Source organism: Pseudopipra pipra, chromosome 6 (genome assembly GCF_036250125.1).
Source record: "Pseudopipra pipra isolate bDixPip1 chromosome 6, bDixPip1.hap1, whole genome shotgun sequence".
NCBI classification, from domain to species: domain Eukaryota; kingdom Metazoa; phylum Chordata; class Aves; order Passeriformes; family Pipridae; genus Pseudopipra; species Pseudopipra pipra.
This window is the reverse complement of record NC_087554.1, coordinates 14,525,233-14,546,911: the sequence shown is the minus strand read 5'-3', so window position 1 is coordinate 14,546,911 and position 21,679 is coordinate 14,525,233. Positions and strand designations below refer to the sequence as shown.

Sequence of the window (21,679 nt, the reverse complement as noted above, 5' to 3'; positions counted from 1 at the left end):
GTATTTCTTCTTACCTTTAACCAGAAATTTGCTGATAGTAAAACCGAATGTAAATTTTGAAAGAGTTTTGGATGTGAGCTGCACCTCACCCAACTCAAAGGCATTTTTTTGTAGCATCGCATCCCCTGCAAATAATGCAGCTTTAAAATCTCTTGTTAATAAACTTTGGACAAAAGGATAGGTTGTATTCCCAATGTATAGAGTAGCTCTTATTCCATGGGTCATGCCACAAAACCTACCAGCCATTGCAGGATCTGTAATTACGGAACATGAGTAAGATTGCTAAAGTGGAGTCCGTAATCATTGTAGCATACAAAATTCAAGTTTTATGTAGCATACAAAGCTCTGTGCCTGGAAATGAGAGAATTTGGTGTAAGATTACAACATGTGATTGCCAAATGCACTGGCTGAAACCTACCCTCTGACAGCCTGAAAGCCAGCCTTATAAGTTATACTATTTATCCACTGAGCTACGTGGATCCTGTGGGGAGTCTGTGATGGATGGATGCTTTCAATAGCAGCCTAATTGTTTAATTCTCTTTTGATCTTACACTTGGAAGCACTTGTCGGCTGCCAGGCTTCTGGATTCCATCCATTGGTTTTCCCTTATTACAGTGAAGCAGAAAAGTCCCGAAGGAATAAGATTTGACCCAAAAGATAGGAAAAAAAATTGCACGTCTTGTATCAAGTGGAAGAGCTGCAACTCACTGAAACCACAGCAAGTGTAAAAGGGGAATTGTTGTAAAATAGCACTAAATTAATTTTGTTGAAGAAAAGTTTTCTGTTCTCTGCAGTGGATGATACACAGAGGCCCAGTTGGGCTATTGAAATTGGAAAATTTTTATCCATCACTCTAAGCAGTAGATTAGTGTTAGTAGCACTCACTGTGCCAGTAATTTTACACACTTTTTTTCTTTAAATCTTTTATCTCTCTTCCTCTCCTGTGTAAACTTGCACCTCTTCAATGTGCCCTTTATGACTTTATGCTTTTTGATGGACAGTCATTTGATCTGAAGGCACTCACTGAATGAAGGTGCCTCCTGTCAGCTCAGTCTCATGATGGCAAAGAGTTGCTGTGTAGCCTTTTACCAAACCAGCTGGTAAAAGCACACTTTCATTATTGTGTATTAAGTTACTTTCCTACATGGTGCCTGATTCTGTACTGAGGCACCTGTTTAATTCGGTACAGAATTGTACCTGTGGCATTAGTAGTCTGTGAATTAAACTTTGTAATGGGACTGAGCTCTCTAGCCAAAATGTAGCAATGTTCTCAGCCAGGAACATTGTTCTCAGGGCTGGATGGGACCTAGATCAGTTGCCAGAGAAAAATGACAAGATTTATAATATCTTGATGATTGCATATTGAATCTAATAATACATTATTAGTGCTAGTTACAGCAAGAGCACTCTATGGATGTGCTGGAGGTATAAATCATAGTTGCTAATGTGGTTCTTGGGCATTTTGGGCAGTAAAGGTTTCATTCTCTTATTGATGCACAGGTGGAGTACTTAGACAACCATGATGCAGCTACTGTGCTTTGTGTTGGTGAAGAATAAGTAGCTTAAAATTTTACATCATAATATAAATGGCCAAACTCAAAATTCTTCATTTAATTTGCTGGAAATGTTGTTTTCCCTCAACATGCTGCACGTGTGCTTTAGATGGAGCTAGAAAACTCATTTTATTTCTATATGCTAACACCTTTTGATATCTCTTCCAGACAAAAATATACAATAAAATTATGCAGCTTTCCACTTCTAACATGTCTATGGGGGAGATGACAGCAGGCCAAATCTGTAACCTGGTTGCCATAGACACAAATCAGCTGATGTGGTTCTTTTTCCTCTGCCCTAACCTTTGGGCTATGCCAGTACAGGTAAGGTGATTGAATGTGCTTTTGTTCTTAGTGCGCGTCAGCCTGTACTGGCTCATTGTGTATGAATTTTATGAAAGTAGAGGTAGAAGTTAAAGAATAATTGGAAATAAGATTTCAAGCTATTAGCATCTAGAAATATTGCATATAATAGATTTCACATCTGTGACTGGACTCTAGGTATTTAGGATTGTATTAGAATCTTGACTGCTGCCAAACATGCTTTGCATTTGTAGCAAGAATTTATAGGGTGCAGCAGATTGCAGTCCATTCATTTATTACATCAGGGAGGTTAACTGGAAGTTATTGCAATCATTTGTCTTCTGAATCCCAGCGGAAGCAAGAGAAGTAACACTTTATTTGCAAATGTGATTGCTAGAGATGATCCTTTGGACATCCCTCAAAACTACTGCTGCTTCTTGGATGACAAATTCCACAGTTTGGGTTTTTTTTATTATTATAACATATATCTTATATGAAATGGTTTTGCTACTTTATTCTCTCTGGTGTCTTTGGTCTCCTGTCTCCAAATACCACTCTCATCCCTTCAGTCCCCTTTCCCACATGGATAGCAGGGAACAGATCACTGTTCTGAGTCACACCCAATTGCCTTGTCATTCCTGGTTCTATGTCCTGTAGCCTTTTGTAATACCCAGTGAGATACAACTGTGTCTTATCAAGTCTTTAGGATGAGGAAAGCAAAGTCCCATCTCAGAGGGTACTTCCATGATTGATTTAAATTAATCTTAAGCCTATTCACTTACAGAAACAGGAGTTTGTGTGTGATATCCAACATGGAAAATGGTATTTTTACTTCTTCAGTGTTCCAGCTCAATAGATTGTATGTTGTGTCACATGAGCTTGTGGAAGCACTGAAGAACAAATCTGATCAAAGCTAGTTGCTTTTTTTTTTCAGTGAGGTGATATTCCTCTGAGTCTGTGAAGTGGTGAATCTCACTGGACAGGCATGTGATTAAGTCTGTTCTAATAAGTAGATGGGGGTAGTAGGAGGTCAGAGCAATTTCAGTAGAACCCTGGAGCATTTTTCAGAGTTCACACTTCGTGAAACAGGGGGGAAGAGCAGATTACTTAGTTTGTAAGAGCCATACTTTAACAAAACTGTAGAAACATCCTACAATTCCATTTAAGAATTTCCTGAGAAAGCTGACAGTAAAGCACGTAGTTTCATCTGGAATTAACATAGTAACCTGTAAGTCTTTCCTCTTTCTTCCAGGTACTCATTGTATTTTGTTTAGCTTACTTCAATGCTAGAAGTAAATATAAACAGAAGAGACAGTAGAGTTTAAATTCACTTGGTATTTTCTAGAATATAGCTTAGTTTCAAAAACATGATGAAAACTCCATTCTGTTCATGTCACAAAGGCAGTCTGGTTCAGCACCACACAGAGGCTGATTTGACTGGTGGGGAAGTCAGAAACCTGCAAGTAATCTACCCAGCATCTTTGCATTTTGCATTGCCTGCTCTTGCCTGAAAACTAAATAATTTTCCTGAGACTATATATAGACTGCAGCTGGCAGATCATGTTTCCAGTCACTTTCTAACATGGCTTTAGCAGTGTTGTTTAGGAGTTCATGTGTCCATCAGCTTCTGATACTATAAGATGTTAAGCATATAAGAATATTACATTGAAAAGCTGGGAATGGGGAAGAAAAGCCAGCCATTCCAGTAATTATGTAAACTGCACCGATGTCAAAGAGTGAGATGTTACAGTGCTGGCCATCAGGAGATCTGGATTCCTTTCTGATGATAAAGATACATATTAGAATTGAGTTGATTTTATAGTCATTCCTGTCAAAAATAAGAGATTTTGGTCAAGATGCTACAGATCAGATAAGCACGTCCTCCTTAAAAGCAAGTCTTAAAAATGTCTGATGCCGTGCTCAGCCAGATTAATTTCCTAACCCAGAAAAAAAACCTCTTGACTTATTTTTTAGCATCAGGATGGCTTCCCTGAAATTAAAGGGGGTGGAGGTGAGAAGGGGGGAGGCAATGGGAACCAGATTGTTTTAGAATGGGGAAAAAAAGGTGATCCATGAATGTATCCTTATAGTGATGTCTAATCACAAAAGAGAGGAGAACTATAATGAAAAGAAACTGATACAAAATATCATAGTAAATATGGCTACATATTGGCAGTTTGTTAGTAATAATTAGGATACCAGGGTATTTTTGTTCCACTTACTGGAAGTACCCTGCAGTAAGAAGCCAGTGATTGTATACTGCTAAAATGATATTGCTGAAAGAGCTATGAGGCGTTAAGAAGAGTCCGCCCCTTTAATGTTAATGTTTAGGGTACAATTATCCCTTCAGCTTAGTCTCCATTGTAAGTCTGTTAGTAAAATAAACAATGTACAAAGTACCAATTTCATGTACATCTCTTATATAAGACCTCTCTGGCACCTCAGTGTAGGCAGCGCTTTAGTGCAACTGAGAAGTAATCCAATATTATTGCATATTCTGTAACAACATTTTACTCTAATGTGCCAGAAGTCACGGGCTCATAAAGACTTCCTGACAGTCTGCTGAAAATATGATTATATTTGCATTAAAATTCCCCCTGCAATGTTCCTTACCAGATGAGGACGATCAGTGCCAGAGCCTGCTCCTGTTTTGTGGATGGTGCGTGTATTGCCAAAAACAACGAGTCACATTGGTCACGAAGGTTTCTTCGAACCATTTTCCATAACATTCATTCAGTACCTTGCTTTATGAGGTACTGAAAACAACTGCTTGAGAGATGGCTACTAATAAATTGCACATGCTCCATAATTATTTAAAGCAGATTTTTAATTGTTTTGTAGCTCTTAATCTAACAATCAATATATCAGCATCTGCTGTGGATCTTGTAGTAGCCATTCATAACAAGTCAGGTTTCCTATACAGTCTTGATAATTTGAGCCCCATCTTTGCTCTGACTGCAGTCAATGGGAGCTTTATAATTGCTGTAAGTTACTGTTTGAATGTTATTGAAATCCATGAGAAGAGGCCCAGGAATGCCAATCAGTTGAAAGATGCCCTCAGTAGGTTTGGCTCAAACCCTGGGAGCAAAATGAGACGCTATAAAGGCTTTCTCCCCACGCCTCCATTTTATAAACACCTTTGTTTGAATTCATTGTGGTTATTAAAAAATCCTGTATTCTCATATCTCTGGCTCATTGGTAGGGATAGCTTACTCTGGTAATAAAAGGATATTTGTCTCTTTCAAAACTGCCCACAAAGCAGTTTTTGGCTGAAAGTGTTTGCTATCCTCAATAAATAATCAAGGCAAAATAACCAGAGCTATTGGTGAGCTTTTTCCTCCTGATATATATCTCTGGCGGGAAAGAGCTTTGGGATTTTGATGAAAGGGAAGCAAAGTCTTCCATTACACAGGTTGTTTTTTTTTTAAATATGATTGTTACCTTCTCAGGAATATTAATAAGAGCCTTCCTATCTGCCAGATACTGTCCTCCAGAGTTCAGATATTGTCTGTATACTGTTTATTCTTGACTCTGTCCTTTGTGATATGATATAGAACTACATTCAATTAGATTTACAGATTTCAGCACTTTACAGATACAAGTCTTCACATATTTTTTTTTCCATACGTGCTGAATATATTTGAAAGGTTTGCCCTTATTATCTCAGTATAAAGAAGATAAGATGGGATTACTTTAGCCTATTGGAAACAGGGAATTTTTATTGTGAAGACTGTCCTCTCAATAGCTAGGATGACAGGTGGAAAAGCAGCCATGAGCTAGCAGCTAACTCCCTCAAGATCCAGCTGGAATAGCTTTCTCCTTGTCTATGTGAGAAGCTGATTGTCTCTTTTTAGAACTAGGCAGTCCCATAATGTCCTTGACAGTGAACCAGTAGCAAGGGAAAGCAGGAGAGCAGGGAGTCAGTATTCTGCAGTGGCTGCACACTGTTCAATGATTACCTGTATTTTGAGTGTCTGGAGTGTCTATCCATGATGAAGCCATTGGAAATTAATATCTTGATCTGTAAAGACCAAGACCGTTTTGTGTTTTGGAGGAGAGCTCTGCCAGGGCTATCCTTGTGTGTTTTGTTTGGCTTCATACACTCATGAATTTCCTGACTTCACATGGAAGCAGATTGGTCACTAAAAGATTTTTAATTTGCAATTTAACCTTGCCTCTTACTAGATTTGAGGTGTGTATACAACAGGATTTTACTTTCATGCTATTGCATATTTCCTAAGTAAGTACTGTGGCTCGTTTTGATGGTCACGTTTTAGTTTAGTTCAGTTTTGGAGAGATGTAAAGGGTTCTTAAGAGAAAAAAAAGTCTGTATTTTCTCTCTGCATCTTAAATTATTGAAAATGTCAATATAGAAATGTGGAAACTAGGGAGTAATTTTCTTCATGGAAACACCAAATTCCCATAAATGTGTGGAAATAGATGGGCATATAACTATTGAGCTTTGAAATGGTGGAAGATAATGCTTCTGTGAAGGTCATGATACTGTGCAAACATAGCAAGAGTAGCAGATAACACTTTAAGGAAATTTCCAATTATTTTTTTAATTGAGGGAAATTATGTATGAAATTAATTTTCTATCACTATGTCTTCTGATTAATTTATCATCTTACACAGTTAAACATATAGAGTGTCAATGCTGCAAAATGTTCGGGAGTCAGTCATTAGAATAGTGTTAATTAACACTGGTAGCTTGTATGTATTGTTTGTGTTTATTGAGCTGCCTACAGTAGCCCTCTCCATCCAGACTGTGGCTTTATCTCTAGGTTCTTACATATCCAAAGACAAACCTTTGTTTTTTAAGCTATTTCTTCAACCCTTTTTTAATAGTCATTGTGAGTCTGGCACTGTAGATCCTTAAAACATATCCTTTCCAATTTACATTAGAGATTATTTGAAGGGGAGGTTCTCAGTGTTATGATGTTCCTTTGTTTTTAATGTGCTGGTCAGCAATAATGTCATCTTAACATTTGCAAGATCCATTTATTTTTAATAATATTATTTTTATAATATTAACTTTTATTATTATTAATTATTATTAAATAATATTAATATTATTATTCTTTTAGTAATATTTCATATTAGTTTCTATAGTAATCAGAGAAGCATTCCTTCTTGTGGAAGTCTCAGTTTTGCAGATTAGTGAGTTCTTACTAAACTGGGAGAAGTAATTTCTTCTCTGGTATAAAAATACTGCAATATCAGAGAAGAAAAAAATAAAATATATGATTTATATATGTGCATATATATTTTAAAATAAAATATGATATATATGTAAATGTATAAATATAAAATATTTAAAAATGTATGCTATGTCATCCAGCCAATAGGAAAAAATATTTAATAGTGACTCTAAAGGGAATACTTTAATGTGTTAGTTGGAAGTATTTTTAAATAAAATTTTATTTAAAAGGGTTTGTTGTTTTTTTTTAATAAAGTTCTTTTGAATAGCTGTGAGAGTTAAATTACAGAAGGTACACAAACCTTGTACAACCTTCTACTGGGCATAATGGGGCATCTGTGAAACAGAAATATGCAGAATGCATAATTTGGGGAGGAGCACTGGTTGAGTGTCTGGTCCTCTGACAGAAGATCCTGACTGATCACACTCACTGTGCCAGCGATGCAGAACATACAACATTTGGGGTAGGGTGTAACTGCAGTGGCTGTTGGCTTGAACATGGTGTCTGGTTACCCTCTAATTGGTGTTCGTGGTACATACCCAAAGTAAAACCAAGACCTTTCCCTCACTTTCTTTTCTCCCAACAGATAATTGTAGGAATTCTTCTGCTCTACTACCTTCTTGGAATCAGTGCCTTAATTGGAGCAGCGGTAATCATAGTCCTTGCACCTGTTCAGTACTTTGTAGCAACAAAACTGTCACAGGCCCAGAGAAGCACATTGGTAAGTGCCTTCAAACTCGTTCGTGATATAAATATCACCTCTGGTAATTATGCATTGGTCTGTGTTTGGAATTACAAAGCTAACTGTGGACATTGACCCAGAACTGCTTCTCAAATATTTTGTAATGTTCAAGGATATCAAGTTCAAGAATGTGGAAACATGGTAAGCGTAAGCAGTAAAAATGTATTTTTGGGGGTTATATTTTTCAACAAATATGTTTCCCTAAGAGAAAAAAAAAATCTTAAGAGTCAACAACTTGCAGATGTAAAGGGTCAGTAATCATTGACTGAGATGGCTTTGTGCAGTGCACAAATAAATGAATTGTGCAGGGCAAGCTGTCCAAGGGCAAAGGAGGTAGGAATGCTGCATCCAAACTTGGCCCCCAGATGTGGAAATCTATCAAATGGATTTATTTAAACTAACTCTATGCCATCCTAACTCCCACAGTGTGGGCCTGAACTGGGGAGCTTAGAGGTCTGCTAAGTCACGAGCTGTTCCTTGATCCCTCATTTGGCTTGTCTATAATTTGAATCGCCTGCATCACTGCCGAGAAAGTTACTTTGATTCACTGGAATTACTATGCCCAGCTGCTCTGAACCTTATTCCCACTTTCAGTGACTGTTGCACTGCCAAGGAAGCCATAGGAACTTGTAGTGGAGCCAGAGAACTTGCTGAAATCTCTTCCACCACAAATCATTTGTGGTAACGAGAGTTATTTGTGCACCTTCCTGTGTGACCAGTAATGCCTTCCCATCAGCAGCATGCGCCCTTCCAGAAATGTGGACAGCGTTCATCCCAACAGCATCCAAGCAGACAGTCGGTGTCACCTAGAAATTCCTGCAGATGGGAGCAGTGCTGTTTGCCATAGAAATGTGTGTGCTGTGCAGTGTGGTGCGGTACAAAGCTTGAGCTAGCCTGAAAAATGGAAACTGTAACTTCCAGTTATACTTTACTGGAAGTATAACTTTACCAGTGTATGACTGTGCCTGAGCCAGCTGTCCCTGCTTGGAGCCAAGGTTCCTGATGGGATCACAACTCCTTGCTAACATGGCCGGACTGTTTTGATTGTTTCCATGTCATGTTGGCTGGTCAGAGCAGTGCCCAGGCATAGCTTGTCGTGTTCTGGTCTCCTCTGGATATTGTCAGTGTCCCAGTTGAATATCCAGCCAGTGGTGTAAGTCCTGAGGGGCAGCCTTGCAAGTGATCAGAAACCTGACAGAGGATTAAAATTTTCAGGCCAAACTATGCGATTTAGAAGTGCAAACCAACAGCCTTTTCCCTTGAACTGTAGGGAAGCTCATCTCTGTGAAACACTGCAACAGAACATCTGAATGGACAGAACTAGTGATGCATACCTTACTGATTACAAGGGGCTGCATAGAATTGTTGTGTCATCCTTATTCTTGGGGAGCAGGTGTTTTAATTGTACTCTTCAAGTAAATGTGTGTGTAAATGTTGCAGGAGTACTCCAACGAGAGATTGAAGAAGACAAATGAGATGCTTCGAGGCATTAAGCTACTTAAACTCTATGCTTGGGAACACATATTCCACAGCAGTGTGGAGGAAACTAGACAAAAAGAAATGACTAGCCTCAAGTCTTTTGCCCTTTATACCTCCATATCCAGTAAGTCTCTTCATTCTAATCCACTGCTCAGCTAAGTGCTACTGCATTATTAGCTACTAATGAGTTTACCATTCCTCTGTCGAGATTATTTCTGTTGCTTTAGGCTCTGATCTGTCCTCCTCACTTCCCATTTAGTCAGACTCTCCATTTATTTCAGTAGAATTTTGCTTGTATGGGAAATATGCCTGAAAGAGAAAGTCAATGCTTCATAGCATTGACTTTTTCTGGAGAAAAGCTTTCAAGGGACTGTTTCACAGACTACCTTCAACAAGCAGTATTCTCCTCTATAATACAACATTCAGGAGGAAGCCTTTGTTGACATTTCTGTCTCTTTTTTTTTCCTGCATTTTGAACAGTACAGAGCATGCAAATCATAATGTGTGACAGGTATTGTCTTTGCACTGAGGCTCCAACAGATGGTACTTACACTTTCTTACTCAAAATTTGGATTTCTTATTAAAATAAGTGATTCTTAAAACCATTTCTATATCCTGGAAAGAAAAAATATGAGCATCCTGGCAATTTCACCATTCTGTATGCAGATTCTTTTCTCTTGTTATTTTTCAGCTGTTTTAAGATTTTATTATGCTTTTAAAAAGACCTATGGCATATTGAACTCTGTATTTGAGGAGATTATATGCAACACCTATATAATTTCTACTGTAATACTTTAGAAATAATTAGTAAAGTCACACTGAAGAATGCTGTTCATATAATCTGTGAGATATTAATGAAATGGAAAATTTTAGCAAGAAGTTTTCAAATGCTACAAGGTACCTGTACAAATACCTTCTAGAATAATAAGGAAGACTAGTCCTTAGAAAAATAATTTGCAGTCTGGTTAGTATTATTTGGTTTCTTTCACCTAAGACACAGACAGCTGACTTTATTCACTGACAAATGATCACATAGGTAATGCACTCTAAGGGAAGGATCCTGATCCCACTGAATTTAACTGACGTTAAGTTGAGGTATTTATTGACTTCTGAGATCAGAATTTCTCTCTGGGGATCCTAAGCTCTCTGGTCTTGGAAAGGGGTTTCTATTTTGACATAAAACAGATTTTATCTGAAGTTTGTGAGACTGGAAACTCAATCTTGCACCCAGATCAACAGAGATGGGTTCCCTTTGTCTGCAGTGCTTCATGTGGCATTAAAATCTATTTATAGTCAGGGCCATGGGTTCATCTGTGGGACTGAAGGAGCTGTGGAGGCTTATTAGATTTTAAATCCTCACAGCATTGTTTGTAACACTAGGAAAAGCTGTATTCATCCCAAGAGTACTGACTATTCAGTAAAGAAATAATTACATAAATAAGAACATGTATTATTCAAAACAATTCTAAATATTTACAGATGCTTCTTGAAATGTTGTGAGTTTTCAATTGCATTTTTGTTTTGTATTATGTGTGATATTTATGTATTTGCAAGACACAGGAGATAACTTCTCAGCTTGGGGTAAAGCCATGCAGCTTTATGTTGATGGTGCACATAATTTTGGTTTATAAAGGGTTCTTATTGTTTCAGCCTAGGAGTTCCTTACACCCTCTGACTTTTGCAGAAATTACACTGATCTTTAAAAACTTGCAGTTTAGCAGACTAAAAAGGGGACATAAATACAGGAGAACCTTCCCTTTTTTCTTACCATAATTAGAATGACAGGCGTAATCAGCCCAAAACATGTTAGCTAATATTGTATGGACATATGTTAAGGAAAAAAAAAAAAGGCAGAAGAGGACCAAGATTTTATATTTTTGATATCAAGAGGAAGGCAAGATGGTAGAACACTAAGAAAGCACAGTAGAGATTTTTATATATACTTTTTCAACATACAGTTTTGAGTAGACTCTGGAATTCTTTTCTAAGTACACTTAGTTATTAACAGGAATGAAAGAATGTGGTTGGAGTTATTTTTTTCATAAGGAATAGATTTACAGTGGATTACAGAAAATATACCTAAAAGTTTCAGGGCGATGTTGGCTAAACCAAAAGAAAGTTCCATTTCACGACTGCATGGAAATTGGATCTCATTTGCCTCACCCCTGTGCCTGGATCCAGGTTGTATGTATATGGAATTGTGCATGTGTGCTAAAAAAGCTATAACAGAAATTAGCTCTTCTTATGTTTTAACGAAAGACACCCACCACAGTCAACACTGTGTTGCAGCGTTACAGGATTTAGTATAGACTATTCAGGAAAAAAAAGAGAAAGAAAGGAGTGGTTTTCCTACTTCTATGATTTTTTCCTTCATTTGTAAGTAACAAAATAACTCCAGACTTTTTCACAGGAAAATAACACTGGTTATTACCCTAAAATATTCAGGACCAGCTGAACATTTTTCCCAGTTTTCAGTCTGCCTTTTTCCAGTACCAAAGTACTTTTGAATGGATCTAATTAAATAAAAAGTCTTTGCTGGAAAATAAATTCATTTTAGAAAATATTATTCTGAACACTAGCATAATTGAAAAAAAAAAAAAGGAAAGCAACCCCCAAATTCCAGTGGCTCTTATTTGTTTGCTTGAAAGAAGAATTTGAAGTGAAGTCCTTGGATGTGATCTCACATAATAGCAAAATTCAGATCAACTTCTTGAGAGCCACCAAGTACCTTAGATGCCTTAAATGCAACATGCTTTGCCAACCCTACAGAATATTTAATCCATCCAGCTTCATATTTGACAGGTACCATCTTGTACTGTAGGCAGAAGCTTTGCTAGATTCTCTCATCAGATTCATTACTAAAAGCCAACTCATGTACTTCAGCAGTCTCAAAGGCAAGGATTTGATGTAATTCAGAAGGACATAGTTGCAGGCAGCAAATTTCCCTGTTTCAAAATTTCTGTACTGTAACCACCTCAAGCTGATACAAAGTGTGAAAACTGGACAGGAAGTAGCATCATTAGGAGAAATGAGAGTCTGGCCTGAAGCTGCTTTGTATTCCAACACAGAAAGAGCATTTTCCTCAGAAAAATACAGGATTTTTTTTCCCTAGGGTGAGGTGTAAGCTATTAATTTCTAAGCTTTAATACATATTAGTTTTTCAAAGGCTAAGCTTTTATTTTGGAATTACACACACCAACATAGCTATATTTTTAAATACTCCCCTCGGTCAAAGAATTAGAGCTACATGAAATAACTACAAATAGTTATAATAAAGCTATAAAATAAAGCTATAAAGTATAAAATAGCTATAAATTAAAGCTATTTTGTATAAGCATGAGTACAGAGTTTATACGTATGTTACAGGATTTATTAAATATAATCTAAATGTAGGTAAAAGAAACATCTGATGGTATATAAAGTCCTTCAGGGGCTTATGCCCACCAAAGGATGGCCAAACAGTATTTGTGGGTCTAATGATGACACTTCAGGTGAAGTAATTGGGAAGAGCTTTTACTGTTTAAACATTGATATAGCCGGTAGGAAAGACAGGCACAGTTTAAACACAAAACAAGTGGCTAGCCTTTTTCTTTTCTGTTACATCTGTACTGATCTTTGAATTCCATTTTAGCCATAAATTCTATACTCTTTCTCTGTATGGTTTACTTACATGAAATACAGTTGAGCAAAGGTCAAAACATAAAAGATGATGACTAAATAATATCCTCAGGTTGTGAAAGAGAGGACAGATGTGTAGGGTAAGATCATAGCTTCAGTTCTGACTTGAGCTCCCAGAGGATGACTGGTTATTACTGCGCTCTTAACCCATGTTCCTGCCTGATCTAAGTGAGGGCCCTATGTAGAAATGGTATTTGCTTACTTCTCCCCATGCATCTGTTTAATAACCTCTGAATGATGCATGAATAATGTATGGGTTGCTATAGAAGGGAGTCCAGAACACCAAAACAGACGCTGTTCAAGGTCAGGGAGGAAACTGGTTCATTGTTCACATTTTAATAACTCAAGGCCCAGCTGAAATCTAAGCTGTACCACATTTAGGTACCATTAGAAGCTGTATAGAGCTCCTGAGGATACTATCAAGTATCCAAGCCTGACAAAGCAGGAGTAATTATGAGTAAATCTTCCAAGTTGAGTCAACAACACAGTGCAGAGTTGCCAGTCTTTCCTTATCCTTTGAATTACATCCCAAAACCTCAGGGGGCCACAACTCTGGTGACGTGAAGAAAAGTAAACTGTAGGCATTTTAAAACAATGCACTCATGTGGTAGATACTTGTGCGTTTTTCCTGTCTTGAACATACAAAATGCCATTGTAAACCAGTGCTAGTAGTATTTTAGCATTTAGCATGTCTGAATGGACATTGTTTCTAAATGTTCCTACATGTTTTCTTTCACAGTCTTTATGAATGCAGCAATACCAATTGCAGCTGTACTTATAGTAAGTATGGACTTTTCTAAGTAATGTTAATAACAACTGCATTTTCAAGTATAAGTGATGTGGAAATGAGAAAGAAGGAAAACTGGATGCAAACCTGCTACACATTTGTGGTTCCTCTGGAAGAGAATGGAAAATGCCCACTTGTCATCTCGGACCAGAAGCAGCCTGGAATATGCAGCACTCCCCCAAAATGCTAAGAGAGTAGAGTATAAATTAAGATTCTGTAAATGAAATGCTTATGCAGTGTGAAGTCTTTGTTTGTTTCCTTCTTTATGGCAAAGCACTGATGATGATGTCTGTCTCTTTGTAGACATTTGTTGTCCATGCTCATCTGACAAGAAAGGCTGACTTCTTCCCATCGGTGGCATTTGCCTCCATCTCCCTGTTTCATATTCTGGTGTCTCCATTGTTCCTGCTCTCCAGTGTGGTTAGATCCACTGTCAAAGCATTAGTAAGGTGAGAACTGTAAAATCAATATCTTTGCTACCACCTTTCTAATTTTTGAGAATGTGTCTCTTGCTCTTTTATGGTTTCAAGTTTAGAAATAGCCTGGTGATTATTTATCTGCTCTTGTAAACTGCTTCCCAACTTTTTACCTTGCTTGATATCCTTGGTTGTAGCATGTGGGCCGAGTTCTGTGCTGACACAATTGTCACAACCAGCATTTTGTGGTGCACAGCTGGTGCTTCGTTGTGTAGAATAGGTTGAGCTGTGTTAATACTGCTTGCAACAGATGTGGGATAAGAAGAAAGGAAGTGAAAATTTACTGAAGATTTAGTTCTGTAAACCACCCAAACGTTTTCCCTCCCTCAAGCACATAGAAGGGTATAAGATAATCACAGAAGTACGTGTTTCAGTGTGTGTCTTTTGGGTTGTGCTAAGCCTCCACCCCTCTGCCTGAGAGACTGCCCATTGATGGTGAGTTAGATGAAACAAATAAGCAAATAAAAAAAACCCCTAAAAGTCACTATTAAGTGTGAGACCAAGTTAATGATTAAACGTCTACTCCAGACTTGATGAATTTTTACTTTCTTACAAGTTGTTAGTTTGAGCATTTAAAAACTGAAACAACAACCAATAGAACAACCATAGAACTGCTGTTTCACTGGGAGTTTTAACTTTAATATCAACAAATTACTGTAAAAACCTCATAATGCTTTTTCCTGTGCATTCTAACTCTACCTGACTCATAGGGGAGGCAAGTTGGGGCTTCTTGCTTTATTATGACCTCCTTATGTCTGAAGAGCTTGTTTAAATATAGATGTCTGAAGAGCTTATTTAAACTACAGGACAGATGCTGGACACCAGCCCTTGCATAATTGCCTTTGTGTTGCTTTGAGGGTGGAAAGGAGACTTCAGCAAGAGGCTGAGATTGCCCTTGCTGTTTCAAAATTCCCTGACACTGCGAAGTCCCATCTCTGTCCTCTCCCCTAAGGAGTGTGAAATCTGAGAGCATCGGTGGCTGGAAGAAAATGCTTTGAGCCACTGTGGTAGTCTGTAGAGTCACAACAAATTGTCCTGCAAAGATTATATCCAGCAAAGTATCTGGGGGCCCGCATTGGTAATGGGTGTTTATTTTGGCTTGTCCAAGGATTTCTTTGTAAATTAATTGTGTTTGTCAATGCTGCAGGAACAACTCTAAAGCAATTAGTATTAATTAAGTATTAATTGGTGCTAGCTGGGAGTTCTTTATGAGTTATTCTGTAGATACCTTGTTGTTAGCAGGCTGCTGCTCTGCATTTGTAATCCAGACAGGAATCAAACTCTAGCAAAGCTGCCTTGATCCTTGTCTTCTTGGCTGTTTGCGTGACAGTCACCCGGGTGGTGTCTCAGAGTGCATTGCTCCATAGTGCTGCTGGTGCTACTCTGGATAGAGTGCCTCATCCTTCAGAGCAATACTTTGGAAGCATGTGCCAGATATTTTCAACCCATGCAAAGATGTGCTTGCTTAACTTGTTTGGTAAATGTGGAAAAGCAGACAGTCAAGTTTGCACCAATTGAGCACAACTAATACTTGCTTGCTATAACTGTGTCCTGCTAATTCCTGCTAATAAATAACTGGTCAGTAAGATCAGGAAAAGGTGACCTAAATTGGCAAAGTTGTATTTCAGCTTTTTTTAGGCTAAGATATTCTAAGTGGTTTTAGCAAGTGTGCAAGACAGCTTCTCCTGTAGCGACAGAAAGGGATCAAGAGACGCAGAAGATGATCCAGCAGTGAAACCAGCATATAAAGGATAGTAAGAGGGTGTTACTGGCTTTGTATCTCAGGCACTTCAAAAACCCCGCTCTTTTAATATTGGCTACAGCCTCTGATGCCAGATGCTATCAGGAACAATAATATCGAACAATAACCTCATCAGTCATTATCTTTAATCATTACACATTTGCCCAAGTGCAAAGCATCCTTCTGGATTGTCATTGACATTATCAGAACCTCTGTGTGATGGATTCCAATAGCAACACAGACTTAAAGCTTCTATTCCATGTAGGACTCCCAAAACCTTTCCAAGTTATGGGGCTTGGGTGTCTGCTTCTAAGAGGGGGAACAGTTGACAGTCTTTAGGAAGGTGAGAAATTTTGGTATATCTTTGAAAAGTGGGGGGGGTTGTTTGTTTGTTTTTTAATATGTAGAGCATTTCTGCCATTGAAAATTAAAACTGAGCAGCCAATTAATGTATTTCTTAAATGTGAGGTCTTCAGGGACAAAGCGTACAGTGTAAATTTTCTGTCAGCAAAGGTTAAGCAGCAAGAGTGGCATTATGTATTTGCCTGGATTTAATATCAAACCACCTTTTCAGTCAGCTGTGCAAATAACCATGTTTTAATCAATACGTCTGTTCCATGGCTTAAAAATAATCTCCCCGTGGAGATATTGGAGTGCTAATGAAATTGCGCTGTCAGCAAGAGCTCTGCAGAGAACATGATTTTTTTTCATCCTTGAAGAACAGTGTGGCATCCTGAAATATGAGCTGTTGCCTCTAACGAAAGATTTTCTCACAGCTATATTATGTTTCTTCAGTACTTGCCATGGGAACAGTGATTCCAGAATTATGCATTGAGCAGAGGGATTGGCACTTAGGGTACAGCCACCTTGACACACAACTAGAGAGCAAAATCAAATTGTTGAATGGCTTAATACAGACACATCCTTGTTTGATTATGCATGGTCCAAGTATGTTTGTTGTCTTCTCTTCCTACCCCTCTGGACCCTGGAGCAGATACGCAGAGGACTTCTCTATCTGCTCTTTCTACCTTCAGAGCAATTATTCAAATATCAGTGTCATTTTTGTATAGAGCATATAGGTGCAGCTGCATATCAATTCCATATAGGCAGCATCTAAACCATCAGTTGGTCCATTTACAGACATTTAAAATGTTCTTTTAAACATCTGGTTCACTGGACAAAAAAGGTAAGATTCCTAGCCCAGTTTTGTGCAAATTGCTATAAATATCTCTAGTGGTGGAGTTTCTAATCTCTTCCTTTGAGATAACAGACTTTCCCATCAAGGAATTTTGATCCAAAAATGAGCCTGAATTAATTATTGCTCCTCTTAGCCCGTCCCAAATAGTTATTCTCCCCCTTTTTGTTGCTAAGATTGTAGTACCCCCTCTAGCTAAATTCACTCCACTGTAAAGCTCTTAGTCTTCAGCTGCCATTAGCAATTAGGCAGGTTGACAGAAAAACTGTAGAACCAGTTCTCTCCTAGGCAGTCCCCAGGTGACTTTGATCTCTGCTTGCAGGACGAGTGCTAACTGTGCAGTGAGTCTGCCTTAGGTAGTGTTGTAAAACCATTGTCCGACACCATTTTGGCACCAGGGGGGATTTCATGAGCTACTTAGAAGAAACTAATCCTCCTTCTGAAGAAGAAAACCCTGTCAGTGGAATGCAGAATAAATGGGGGAGGTGTGTATTTTTATTTTGTGAGATTGGCTTCCTAGCAGATAGCCACGTACCACTATGCTACAGTGGCATTGTTTGCCTCTTTCTCCCCAGTTAGCCTAAGGCTTAATATTGAAACCAATTTTTTCAGTCCTTGCCCATAAATTTATTTTTAGGAACCTAAGGCCTTCTGGCACTTTATGCTTTTCAAAACTGATATTTAACTTATTTCCAGCTAATTGAGTTCCTTTGATGTTGAGTTTGTGATTCAGTCTAATTCTTTCACAAATTTCATTTGCTGTCCCTGTGAGTAGGTTAGACATACATTTTATAAAGTCAGGTGCAGAGATAAAATTGATGCCCTGATCTGTTAAATGTCTTAATAAAGGCACATTATCTCTTAACTAATTAAATCTTAAGCAGTTAGTGAAGATTTTATGCCTTCTTCTTTGTTGCTGGTTGTCAGGATTCCTTTTATATCTCATCTGTTGAACACCGTTCTATTAAGGTATATTCCTTTATCACGTTACCTTGTGCACTTGATATTTCATCATAGCTGGTTGAATTTAGCTCACAGCGTACAAATTTCATCAGCCTTAGTGTTCATAAGGCTGTTCAGTAGAACTGATGATGCCACACTTGAGTAACATAAATGACATTGATTCCACTTCAGCATGTGGCTTCGAAACAAGCCACTGTTGTGCTGGTCCGTGTCCCACCAGATACCTAAAAGAACTTTTTTGTAGTGTCTCTGGTGGTGTCAGAAGAGACAAGACTTGAGAAGCATCTTCACAAACTGTTAAAATATATCCTTGTTAATAGACAACAGGGCAGGGTTTGAAAACTTCCTTGGCAACTTCCCATTGCACATTTTGATACACCTGTAACAAAACGAAAACAAACTATGCAGCAGACAGCAACTGAAGTGCCAGAAGGGATGGTCTATAATAAACATTGCAGTGAACAAAAACTTTCCTTTCAACATTGACATGTGATTTTTCCCCTTCCAGTGTGCAGAAACTGAGTGAGTTCCTGTCCAGTGAAGAAATTGGAGAAGAACATGATAAATCTTCAGAGCTAAGAAGTGCAGATAATCAGAGCAAGTACCAGGCGGTGGTGAGTAAAGCTGTTCCACTGCACGTGAAGTGGCTGGAGTAGTTTGTACCCAGAATAAATTTTTTACTTTTCCATTTCCTACTAATTTTTTCTTGCAGTTGCAAAACCTCTCTTTTAATAACCTGAACTGTATCATCCACACTGTGATTGCTTGTGTTTAGGACATTTTGCTGATACTGCCACCAATTACTGCTGATTTCTGTCTTTCTGATTTTGCACAGCCACTCAAAGTTGTTAACCGCAAGAGGCCTGCCAGGGAGGACTGGAACAATTACAGCTCTCACATGAGAAGACCCATTAATATCACAGAAGCAGATGATTTTTGTGTAAAGGTGATATGAAGGTCACTCTAATAACACTTATATTAGCTCACTAATAGTCACTTTTGTATTCTGATGGCAGTTTCAATTCAAGAACCAGCATTTGATGTGAACTGTCAGACACTTGTGCACTTGTCAGAGATTAACCTCCACCTTTCTTGTCTCTGTATTTCTTTTCAAGAATTAACTACTGACCTCTATGTTGTGATTAGCTGCAATTATTCCTCTAGATTCCACTCAGCAATTTTCTATTTGAAGTGTCTAAGTCATTAGTCCTGTTCTCATGACAAAGATTAACTAGAATCTATTAACTAAATTAACTAAAATCTACTAGAATGTAGAACAGCCAAGTAAAAGGAACCTCAAAAGATCATTTGGCCCAACCCATTAAGTATGCTAGACTCCTTCTTTCATTTCCAGTGTCTGTACACAATAATGGTATGAAGAAAATAGAAAATAATTTGTTCTGGACCTTCCTAAAATAATCTTGTAATGGATCTGCCCTTCCTCTTTTGCATTTCCTAGTAGCCTTTCCAGATAAAGTTAAAAACTAACTCTCAAAGATCTAACTTCTCTGACAAAAAAATTAAAATTACTTGTGCCACTTTGAAGACTGGTGCTCTTGATTTGCTGTGGAAATGACCAGAAGTAATAAAAATCCTAATGGTTGTTATGGTGATGATGCTGTTTATTGTGGAAGTCTGCTGTTACATTTGCATTTCCAGCAAAAGAGAATGAATAATTCAGTTTCATGGGACTAAGTAGGACAACTGGTAGTGCTTTTAGGGTTTTTTTATACATGCTGATTTGGTGGCAGATTCATCTTGAATAGATTTCCAGGAAGAAAAGAAAAATATTTGAGAGAGAGGGTTTTGGGGGGCGGTGTTGGATCAAAAGACAGCCTGGAGTGGCAACAGAGGAGTTTGTCACAAAGGACAGGCCAGTGCAGTAACCTCTGTAAGGACAGGATTTATAAGGCTTGAACCAAAAGCCAGGACCAGCGATAATCTTTGGCTCCATCTGCTGACATCATTGTCACCAGTGGCCCCTGGGTCAGGGCACTTGTGCAGGTACTGTCTGTCTGCAGCTCGTTGCCCAGGAAGGAGCATTTTTTGAGAGAGGATCCTCTGGCTGCCTTTGGGAATCTAGAGGGAGGAACACCACATTTGCTTTGCTCATTTTTTCAAGTAGTTTCCCAAGATAAGAATATCAGTTTTTCTCAAGGGTGTGATAGATTTGTCCCCTTCCACTCTTCTTAGATCAAAATTTATTGTACCTTGCATAGCTGAAAGGCTTTGGAAGCTTCAGTGGCTCTGAAAAAGTGAGAGGAGAGGGCCCTGTATAAATCCAGACCTTTTATAATTGTCTCCTCTTTCCTGTTTTTCACAGTATCCATGGAAATCTCCATTTAAAGTCTGAACAGGCTTTGTTTCCTGTTTTTAGTTTTTTAAATTAAGATTTCTGTGTCTAGCAAAGAGTAAGTTATCTGAGAATCATATCAGAAATTCAAAGGAAAATACTGTGGTAGGCAGCAACATCTATGGATGGTGGAAAGTTCTGCGAATCTGCTTGGAATTTGGACTGTGTAATTGCTGTATATGCTTCACTGTGTCTAGAGTGACATTCAGGGCTCTGCAGAGAGCAGACTGTGACCATGTATGCAATTTAATTGTGTCTTAATCATTTCACTTATTATATGTACCTACCTTACAAATAACGAAACAAGAGAAATCCTAAACAGCAACCTTTCATTTTCCCTTTATGAAGTCTCAGTAATTTTCTAATAGTTGTGCTTGTTTGACTTCAGAGGTTGTTGCCCAGCAGAATGCAGGCCTTTACAAAATCAGTCACTTGAAGATCCATTTCCTGTATTGAGCAAAGTCTCACTCTGTTCCTAGGCTCAGTGTAATGAATACAGAAGTGTCTCTGATGCTGAAAAAAGAAGTGAACAGGATTTCTGTTTCTTCTTTCTCTCCATCTTGGTATAGGTCACAAATGGATTTTTCACTTGGACACCTGAAGGTCCTCCAGCATTGTCCAACATTGACATCCGAATCCCTCAAGGTACAAAATTACATCAGATATACAGAATAAGATGTTTTCCATAGGCATTTGTTAAATCAGAATCTTATATCTACTTTCCTCTCTCACAGGTCAGCTAACAATGATTGTAGGGCAGGTGGGCTGTGGTAAGTCATCGCTCTTGCTGGCCATACTTGGTGAGATGCAGAAGATCTCTGGCAACATATCCTGGAGCAGGTAGTGCCATTTAACTTAAAGTTCTAATTTAATTTAAAAATTCAGTTTGAGTTGAGTAGTAATGCAGAAAAAGCCTGAAATCTATCCTGAGAAACTGTGGAGTCAGAGATTTTCTAGATACACAGTCAAGATAAAAACCTTGCTCTAAGTGGTAGGGGGACACATCAGAAAGAATCCCCAGCCAGGGTAAAACAAGCTGTCTATTCCATTAATAAGAAGGATAACCATACTTGGGCATTCTGCACTCCAGCAGCATAACTTGAGTGAAATTGAAACTAATTTGGAATCAGGATTATTTAGCTTGAAGAGTTGTGTTGCTACAGAATGGCATTTGTACTTTCAGGCCTGAGCTTGTGTCTTTGCATGGA

General features: G+C 38.2%; 1 protein-coding gene across 3 annotated transcripts in view; it reads left to right on the top strand.

Annotated features, from left to right (window-relative positions):
• The window catches only part of ABCC8 (ATP binding cassette subfamily C member 8), an 82,898-nt gene that overhangs the window by 20,173 nt on the left and 41,046 nt on the right, over positions 1-21,679 (top strand). For all 3 annotated transcript variants that reach the window (XR_010431184.1, XM_064657469.1, XM_064657470.1), the window contains exons 8-16: positions 1,722-1,877; positions 7,644-7,778; positions 9,240-9,402; positions 13,696-13,736; positions 14,047-14,192; positions 18,627-18,732; positions 18,954-19,064; positions 21,041-21,116; positions 21,206-21,311. Coding sequence is in view for 2 of the 3 variants with exons in the window: in XM_064657469.1 (XP_064513539.1) it covers positions 1,722-1,877; positions 7,644-7,778; positions 9,240-9,402; positions 13,696-13,736; positions 14,047-14,192; positions 18,627-18,732; positions 18,954-19,064; positions 21,041-21,116; positions 21,206-21,311 (1,040 nt within the window). In the remaining variant the exon portion in view is untranslated. The remainder of the gene's footprint in view (positions 1-1,721; positions 1,878-7,643; positions 7,779-9,239; positions 9,403-13,695; positions 13,737-14,046; positions 14,193-18,626; positions 18,733-18,953; positions 19,065-21,040; positions 21,117-21,205; positions 21,312-21,679) is intronic.